This window comes from Rutidosis leptorrhynchoides, chromosome 1, assembly GCF_046630445.1.
Source record: "Rutidosis leptorrhynchoides isolate AG116_Rl617_1_P2 chromosome 1, CSIRO_AGI_Rlap_v1, whole genome shotgun sequence".
NCBI classification, from domain to species: domain Eukaryota; kingdom Viridiplantae; phylum Streptophyta; class Magnoliopsida; order Asterales; family Asteraceae; genus Rutidosis; species Rutidosis leptorrhynchoides.
In genome coordinates this window covers 661,642,408-661,652,518 of record NC_092333.1, presented here as the reverse complement: position 1 = coordinate 661,652,518, position 10,111 = coordinate 661,642,408, and the positions used below count along the sequence as shown (strand labels likewise).

At 33.7% G+C, this 10,111-nt stretch overlaps 1 protein-coding gene across 1 annotated transcript; it reads right to left on the bottom strand.

The window, feature by feature from the left end:
* Positions 1–5,839: 5,839 nt before the first annotated feature.
* On the bottom strand, positions 5,840–8,771 carry LOC139885865 (heme A synthase COX15-like). Its single transcript, XM_071869621.1, has 7 exons — positions 8,565–8,771; positions 7,844–8,145; positions 7,164–7,389; positions 6,853–7,098; positions 6,651–6,761; positions 6,321–6,452; positions 5,840–6,169 (listed from the first exon to the last, which is right to left on the bottom strand). Exons 1-7 carry the CDS (start codon positions 8,769–8,771, stop codon positions 5,999–6,001), a joined length of 1,395 nt encoding a protein of 464 aa, XP_071725722.1. The 3' UTR covers positions 5,840–5,998.
* Positions 8,772–10,111: the final 1,340 nt, after the last annotated feature.

The window sequence follows — 10,111 nt, the reverse complement described above, 5'->3', positions numbered from 1 at the left end:
AACACCGCGGGCTGTTTTGGGTTAGTTAATTAAAAACTATGATAAACTTTGATTTAAAAGTTGTTATTCTGAGAAAATGATTTTTATTATGAACATGAAACTATATCCAAAAATTATGGTTAAACTCAAAGTGGAAGTATGTTTTCTAAAATGGTCATCTAGACGTCGTTCTTTCGACTGAAATGACTACCTTTACAAAAATGACTTGTAACTTATTTTTCCGACTATAAACCTATACTTTTTCTGTTTAGATTCATAAAATAGAGTTCAATATGAAACCATAGCAATTTGATTCACTCAAAACGGATTTAAAATGAAGAAGTTATGGGTAAAACAAGATTGGATAATTTTTCTCATTTTAGCTACGTGAAAATTGGTAACAAATCTATTCCAACCATAACTTAATCAACTTGTATTGTATATTATGTAATCTTGAGATACCATAGACACGTATACAATGTTTCAACCTATCATGTCGACACATCTATATATATTTCGGAACAACCATAGACACTCTATATGTGAATGTTGGAGTTAGCTATACAGGGTTGAGGTTGATTCCAAAATATATATAGTTTGAGTTGTGATCAATACTGAGATACGTATACACTGGGTCGTGGATTGATTCAAGATAATATTTATCGATTTATTTCTGTACATCTAACTGTGGACAACTAGTTGTAGGTTACTAACGAGGACAGCTGACTTAATAAACTTAAAACATAAAAATATATTAAAAGTGTTGTAAATATATTTTAAACATACTTTGATATGTATGTATATATTGTTATAGGTTCGTGAATCAACCAGTGGCCAAGTCTTACTTCCCGACGAAGTAAAAATCTGTGAAAGTGAGTTATAGTCCCACTTTTAAAATCTAATATTTTTGGGATGAGAATACATGCAGGTTTTATAAATGATTTACAAAATAGACACAAGTACGTGAAACTACATTCTATGGTTGAATTATCGAAATCGAATATGCCCCTTTTTATTAAGTCTGGTAATCTAAGAATTAGGGAACAGACACCCTAATTGACGCGAATCCTAAAGATAGATCTATTGGGCCTAACAAACCCCATCCAAAGTACCGGATGCTTTAGTACTTCGAAATTTATATCATATCCGAAGGGTATCCCGGAATGATGGGGATATTCTTATATATGCATCTTGTTAATGTCGGTTACCAGGTGTTCACCATATGAATGATTTTTATCTCTATGTATGGGATGTGTATTGAAATATGAAATCTTGTGGTCTATTATTATGATTTGATATATATAGGTTAAACCTATAACTCACCAACATTTTTGTTGACGTTTTAAGCATGTTTATTCTCAGGTGATTATTAAGAGCTTCCGCTGTCGCATACTTAAATAAGGACAAGATTTGGAGTCCATGCTTGTATGATATTGTGTAAAAACTGCATTCAAGAAACTTATTTTGTTGTAACATATTTGTATTGTAAACCATTATGTAATGGTCGTGTGTAAACAGGATATTTTATATTGTCATTATTTGATAATCTACGTAAAGCTTTTTAAAACCTTTATCTATGAAATAAAGGTTATGGTTTGTTTTAAAAATGAATGCAGTCTTTGAAAAACGTCTCATATAGAGGTCAAAACCTCGCAACGAAATCAATTAATATGGAACGTTTTTAATCAATAAAAACGGGACATTTCAGATATTTCCATGGATAAATATCTAGATAATTCTATACAAATATCTAGATTTTTCTTTTCTAGATTTTTCTTTTATTTTATAATATCTAGATATTTTCTTATACATATTAATATCTAGATATTTTATATATATACATCTACAAATTCCATATTATTTTAAAATACTAAATTTGCATTGCATTTTAACATTCTTATACAAAACTAGATAATATTTTAACCAATGAGCTAGATCTGTTACTAACAAATTTACAAACAAGCGTCCACAAAATGGTATGAAAAAAAAAGACCTCAAGTTTAGCTCGGCAATACAATCGAGTACATGCAAGTTGAAGCCCATAGCTATAACTATTTAAGCACGTCATCCATTTAGAGTTGTCGAGACAGATCATAGTAACCTCCTACAAAATCAACCAACAAAGTTTAATTGAATAGATCAACAGATAGATAACATAAACAAAAATAAAAAATTAAAGAAAAAAAATGATACCTTGGCCGCCATGCTTTTGAATTGCGATTGAAATTGTCCAAGCGTTCAAGATTCAAAAGCGTAAATAAATAATAAATAAATATATATATAAATACATATACGGTAAAAAAGCATATGGGCAAATCTATATAACGTAAAAAGTATAAAATTCTCAAATTTCAAATGGTTTCGTATCTTGGGTATTCATATTTAGGTTTGACATACAAGTTGTAGAGCTTAGACCACGGATAATGGTGATTGTGACGTGAAGTAGATAAGGTGTACTTTTTAGGGACCATGGTAGGAAAAGGAGAAGTTGTTATGGGAGGCTTTTATTAAAGGATAACAATGACGTGACATTTAATTTTGATTTAATTTTTGTTTTTTTATTTGTTTGTTATTTAAATAAAATAATAAAATTGAATAGATTAAATATAGTTAATAATTAAAAATAAGAGTACATAAAATTAAAAATTAAACACCCACAAAAAAAATGCATAAACTTATAAAATGACATAATTCAATAAAACATAAGCTTAATCGTCATTGTTGTCGTCATTTTCATCTTCGTCTTCATCTTCAGACGGCGAAATTTGGATGATATCATTAAATTGCTTACGAACCCATTCTTGTAGCTTTTGAACCCTTTTTTTGTTGTCTTTCTTTTTAACCCCTCGGTGCCCGTTTTAAGAATCTCGATCTCATGCGCAACTTGTTGTAGGTAAGCTGCATTTTTAAAAGCCACAAGAGAACTTTTTTTTTTCTTCAACTATATGTTCCGAATAATTGGACGACTTTGAAGAGTTTGTTGAACGAGATGCCGTTCCCGCATCGGACGAAATCGATCTTCTTGCGGCCTTTTTCGCTTTGTCTCTACCTTTTGGTCTTTTCAAAGGGTCGGGTCCAAATAACTCTTTTTCGATCAGACGTGCGTCGGAAGAAAGATCAACACCAAAACTATCATCAAAACCTTCGTCGTTGTCATCATCATCAACATCTTCTCCCCCGACCGGTGATGGTGCATACCATTTTGGATGTTTTTTCAAAACATCCCAAGCTTCAATCATCTTAAAGTCTTTCAAAGTTTTTCTTTTATAATTAAGCAACGCACTTTTCATCAAATCTCGATCATTCCTTCCACTACCCAATTGTGTTGCGTTTCATCGAACACACCATTAAACTACTTACAATTTTTACTTATATGACGCCATTTCGATGTTAATTGATCATCACCCCTAAACCACCCACGGTTATTGCTATTAAACTTTTCATAAATCGAATCCCACAAAGTCGATAGCTTTTGAGAGTTTCCTTTTCTCGAATCTTCGCACGCGTCAATCCAACATGTTGCTAGCCACGCTTCCTCTTCGGCATCCCACATCTTTTTCTTGTATATTTCTTTTTTCGATGAACCTACATAAATACATATACAAAAATAAATAAGCAATACATATTACATATACATATACACGAAATACATATATGTACATATACACGAAATACATATATAAAAATTAAATACAATATACATACTACATATACATATACACGAAATACATATATAACATTACATATACAGAAATTAAATAAAATATACATACTACATATACATATACACGAAATACATATATAACATTACATATATAGAAATTAAATAAAATATACATACTACATATACATATACACGAAATACATATATAACATTACATATATAAAAATTAAATAAAATATACTTACTGCATATAAAAATTAAATAAAATATAACATAAATAATAAATAATAATAATATCATACCACCGATTTTTTCCTTATGGCTTCGTTTCTTTCGAGTAGGCGTGTCGGGTGCTTGGGATGTCGGTTGCGATTGTGATTGCGTTTGTTGTTGGGATTGCCTTTGCGGTTGGGATGTCGGTTGCGTTTGTTGGTGACCCGAAGTGAACATATTTGGTTGAAGTGCTTGTTGATGCAACATTTGTTGTAAGTTATATTGTTGAATTTGTAATTGTTGTTGTTGCATAAGAAGTTGTTGTTCAAGAGTCAATCGTTGATTCGGATAAAAACTTTGAAAGTTAGGATATGGTGAAGCGTTCGGGTTGGGTGAAGAGGCACCAAAGGTGTTCGGGTAAGATGAACCACCATATGTGTTCGGGATGGAAGAAGATCCTCCGTAGAGTAAATTGGTAAACGAATTCGATAAACCGGAGAAATCGTTTTCATTTTCATTAAAATTTGAGTTTGAGTTATTGTTGGGGTTTGCCATTTGATTGAAAAAAAATTAAGATTGATGGAGAGGATTTTGATATAGATGAATATATAAGAGTGTTTTGTGTTGATGTATGATAAATATGTGATATATATACAACAACAACAAAACCCAATACCACATGTGATATATATATATATATATATATATATATAGAATAATATTAAATAAATTTGTTATTTTATTTAAATTTAACCCCCCCCCCCCCCCCCCCCCCCCAAAAAAAAAACGCCCTGGGACTTACACCCACAAACGCCCATTCCTGCTGTTTGTGGAGGCGTTTCTCGTGACACATGGGAGGCGGTAGGGAGAATGTCGCCACATTATCTGTGGTCTTAGGAGCTTATCGCGGCTTTTTGGATAAAGAGTTCTAATATATCTATAAGTCGCACTCTATGTCAACCCAAGATGCATCTTCATAAAGTGAATATTATTTATCAAAAATAATAATAATAAATTCAGATAAGTAAACGACCGCAAGTGCACTTTGCGACCTCACAAAAAACCACAAACCAAGCTAGAACCTACAACCTGAAAACATAACTAGCAAAACCAAGACGTAATCAAAAAACACATATACCAAGACATGAACTAACAAGGAGCTTATCGAAGCTTAAACTTATTATTTTCATAAACTTCACTTTTAGCATTGTTTGATAACTAAAAATTTTAGAGCATATGAAAGCTTTAGAAAAATAAGTTACTTGAAGTAGCTTATAAAAATCAGCTAGAAGCTTAGACTACTCTTATCCATGACAGCTGTCATACAATCACATTGTGCCACAACAGCGTCACTTTAACAACTTATTCCTATCACTTAACTCATCACACTCCTTAGTATCATGACATGCCACTTTACCATCAAATATTCAAATGGACCCACCAAAATTAAATGTACAATAAAATAAAACTAATTGCTCTGTGATGGAATGTGCTATGCAACGACATAAGGCACCACGGCCTTCCCAACGACGCTCAAAGGACATTTGCTAGCAATGGAGTCTTTGCAATGGAGCTCCAAGGAAGCTCCCAACCGCGGACCGATAAGAGTGGTCTTGTGAAATGAGGAATTACATAAATCAGGATAGGAACTAAAGTTTAAAATGATCATTTTTGATCCCAACTTTTAAACATAAAGGAATGGTCCCAACTTTTCACGATCGTTAGTATCTCCCTAGTTAAGTCAAACACATGATTGACACTCGAAATTAGTTACTCATGAAGTCTAAGAAATGGAAAGGCATTATAGTGTGCATTTTGACTTCATCAGGCTTGTTGTCAAACCCGCTCTATTAGATCTCCCCATGTGAGTAACCAACAACCACTTAGCCAAGAGACAGAATCTAATTAGACCAAAGTACGCTAAGCCAACTCACCACAATTCATGTTAACTGACCACTAAAATCAGAAATACAAAATGCAGTTTCTGAAAACAATCTCTTAAAAGCATACACGTGCTCTACATTAATGTACCGATGTACAAAATTTTAAAATCAAATAAATAACCTATGCTTTCTAGAGGCCATAGAAAAATATAGAATGCATAGCAAACATCCAAATACGAAAAAACATTGATTTTGCTTATTATACAGTCTTCGCAACGGCAGGGAGCGATTTTAAAAGCATTGGTGAGGGTCGCCGCAAGGTGTGATTGAGAAGAAGCATAAAAGTCAAAAGGGTCAACGCCCCAGCTTGGTGTGCGGTGCCAAGTGATACTGGCACATAAGATAATAGAGTTGATACGCCCAGGGTTACCTGCAATATTATCACAAAATCACTAATACTAATAATGAAAATATTTAAATCAGTTGTTACTTTTTTTAACTAAACCGTTTGAACCGCTATCTGATATATTATATATACAGAGCCAAAAATGAGCCCTTTTTATACAAGTGTATGTAAATACCTGAAGAGCAGCCATCCCCAATGTGCTTCCAATCAGAGAACGTATAGCAGGATGTAATTCGAGTTTTCTTGTTGACCACCATAGACCACTAATTGATGCTAGGGTCAGCATTGCAAGTATACGATGATCAAGCTGTATATACCAATCAATAAATACACTTTATTATTGAACTTTTTTCATATGACACTATGGGCCTGTTTACTTACATGGAATTAGACACCCCTCCAGAATAAGAGGCAAATGGAAACAGAGGCAAATACAGGGAAAAAAAAAAAGTGAACAGCCCCATATCTTTTAAATACTTAGGAAAATGTTACATAGTTAAGTTACCTGTACAGTTGCAGTGTTCTCAAAGAAGTTGCGTATAAGTGGTTTCATACTCAAAACATCTTCTGGGATCCATGAATCCCCCATCTTTGGAAAAGTATTAAATGCATGCCCCTGAAGAAGTTTTAACATGACAAAAAGCCAAAAATTATTTCTCAAATAAGCAAAAAGAATATTCAAGTAACATTGAACTTTATTCACATACTGCATCGTTTCCTGCAACAAAAGCTCCTGAGACTGCAGTTATACCAACAAGGATGCCAACAGGAAGTGCAAGCCTTTTGACTTTTGCAGCCCCTTTGACCCAAGCCATTGACTCAGTAGGAGGTTCCGGCATGACAACAGAAAGGGCAGTCCAAAAAAGTCCACAATAAATAGCAAAAGCTGATGTCAGGTGAGCTGCAAGACGGTATGGGCTCACTCTTGGTTGGGAGTACTCTGATGATGGCTCCTAATGAAAATATCAATTTAATGATCTATAATAAATCTTAAAAAATATAGAAAAATGATGCTTACTTCTAAACCACTTTTAACCATCCACCAACCAATCATCCCTTGCCCACCACCGAGTGCAAATAGACCGGCGAGTCTAACTCCAAGCCGAAGATTAATATAACCTTTTCGAATAAAATACGAGAATGGGAGAGCAAACATGACCCCCAGAGCCCTTCCCCACATACGATGTGCATACTCCATCCAATAGATGAACTTAAAATCATCAATATTCATTCCTTTGTTAACACTGCATGTGATAAAAATCATCCAGGATCAGTAACGTTCAATCATTGGCGGAACTTATCTAATTACTCAAAAGTAAACATTTGCAAATTTGTATAAAAATGAATGTAGCAAAATACTGAGTACTCCTTATTTACACTCTCAACTGGAGCAACATCAACTTTGCAATTTTACTGTAGCATTGATTTAGTGATCTTTGTGGAACTACAACCCAAAAAGATGTATCAACAATGCAAGTGCAGTTAACGATTACGAACGACTGTAAGTGTGTTGACAGGTAATTGTACGAAATCTATTGTTTTCATTAGTTAGCATACACTAGCATTCCCACTACCAGGATCAAACTTGCTCTAATGATTTCAGGCTTAGAAAACAGTATATTACACGAAGACCACCATAGATACTCATTTAAGCAATAATAGTCAAATAAAGATACACGTACTGATCAATAAACTAACCGCTTGAACTCAGGGGATTGTTTATATTTGTCAAACTCAATCAACCATTCCTCGTCTGATAAAGGAGGAAGGCTGCCAGTAAATTTCCAATCAGTCATCGAAAGACCAGATCGAGTAAGTCGTGTGACACCACCAAGAATAACCAGACTAAAGACCCACGCAGCAGACGCAAAAAGCCATATTCCAATCGCTTTCTGAGCCTGAGGTCCAGCAGTAACCAGAAGCTTCATTGTTTCCTTATTTTCCTTGGAAGCAGTGGCAGCTACAGTTGACATATACCTATAAAATGGCTTGCAGGAGACCTGATACGAACATAAAACAAACTTTTGAGCTACCACATTAAATCAAGGAGTATTAAAAGGCTTATAGTAGCAGTGGCTCCATTAATTATAATTATAATTATAATTATAATTATAATTATAATTATAATTATAATTATAATTATCAGTATCCATAGGATAAACACAGATATAAATCAGACATAAAACATAAATTTTCAATTTCAAATCCTGAAGGCAAACTACAAAATGGAACCTATAACTGGAAACGCACATAAAAAAGCTTAATTCAACAATTATCGAGCAATCAAATACCGGTCAATATTCAAAATTTCAATTCCATTCAGTTAACTAAATAATAGCGTGTGTGCGCGCGCGTGTGTATCAGGCAGTATGATTAGAAATCTAATCAAAGTTAATTTTTCATATCTGAAGAATAATACCTTACTGAGATTGTGAAGTGATCGAAACGAATTGATGAAACAGCTTCGAACGGTAGGGTTAGTAACATTCTTATTACAATTTGAATAATGATTGAATGCAAATCGATTGTAAGCATTCGATGATCCACTGTGCGATGGAAACGAAGATCTGATCTGATAAACGGATTTCGTCTTCCTTAAAATCGTAAGCAATCTGCTTTCTATCATTTTTCTTCTTGTTTTGTTCTTTCTGCTTCTAGGGTTTAGGCGTGTTTGTAAGCGTTGGATTCTCAATTGAGAGGTTTAAGAGTGAACCGGCCGGTCCAGTAAACGTGGAAAGCAGGTGACCGTGAGACTCGTATGACTTGAAATAACGAAACGTACATAACTAAGAAATAAATATTTTACTACTCGTTTATTTGGTCATTTTTAAAAGAACTATCACTTCATTCTATACCTTAAAAAAAAAAAAAAAATTATTATTAGCTAATAATTATATCTACATATCTAAAACGCACAGACACAGTGAATACTGCATCTCACAAATTTCACAAACCCCCCAAACTTTTGATTTTTACCATTTTACCCCCAAACTATACAATACTTAACTTTATACCTTTTACAAACTTACCATAAATTTTCCACATTTTAAACTTTGGCCATTAAACTTCTCACTCATTATAAATCGACCACATAAATTATTTACTACCTGATAGACAAAAAATGATGAATAGTAACCAATGGTGTTTTCGTCCTTTCACTTTTTTCCCCCTTTTCCCACCTTTTTTTCCAAAGAAAACCCCCATAGTTTGTTCAAATATTAAAATCGACCCCCCCAAATAGGGGGTACAGGTGTCAAATACTCATTTTCATAACAAATCTTAAATAAACTCCACCCGAATATTCAACGGGCCATATCTTCAGAGTTAAATTTTTCCGACACCATCGTTAAACTCGAAATAATTTTAGGAACACAATGTCACTAACTATACGCAAAACGAACGCTTTTTAGAAAACGCTAAATATTTGAGGTACTTTTCATACACGTTGATTTTGCGTTAAAATTTTAAAAGCCGACAATTCCATAGCGAAACGCGGAGATGCACATATATTGTTAATTTAAAATAACATTTAAATCTTTCACAGATTATACCATTTAGTTCGACTCGAGTTGCGTTTCAACGACATCATCGTTAGCCACGAAATAATTTTACAAACTAAACGCAATAAAATACATTTAAAACCGAACCCCTGTGCGATGCAAATCGAATGATTACAATTTGAATAATTTGAATAATTAAAATCGTCTGATTGACAATTTGAATAATGATTGAATGCAAATCGAGTGTGAGGATTCGATGATCCACTGTGCGATGGAAACGAAGATCTGATCTGATTGACGGATTTCGTCTTCCTTAAAATCGTAAGCAATCTGCTCTCTATCATTTTTCTTCCTGTTTTGTTCTTTCTGCTTCTAGGGTTTAGGCGTTGTTTGTAAGCGTTGGATTCTCAATAGAGAGGTTTAAGAGTGAACCGGCCGGTCCAGTAAACGTGGAAAGCCGGTGACC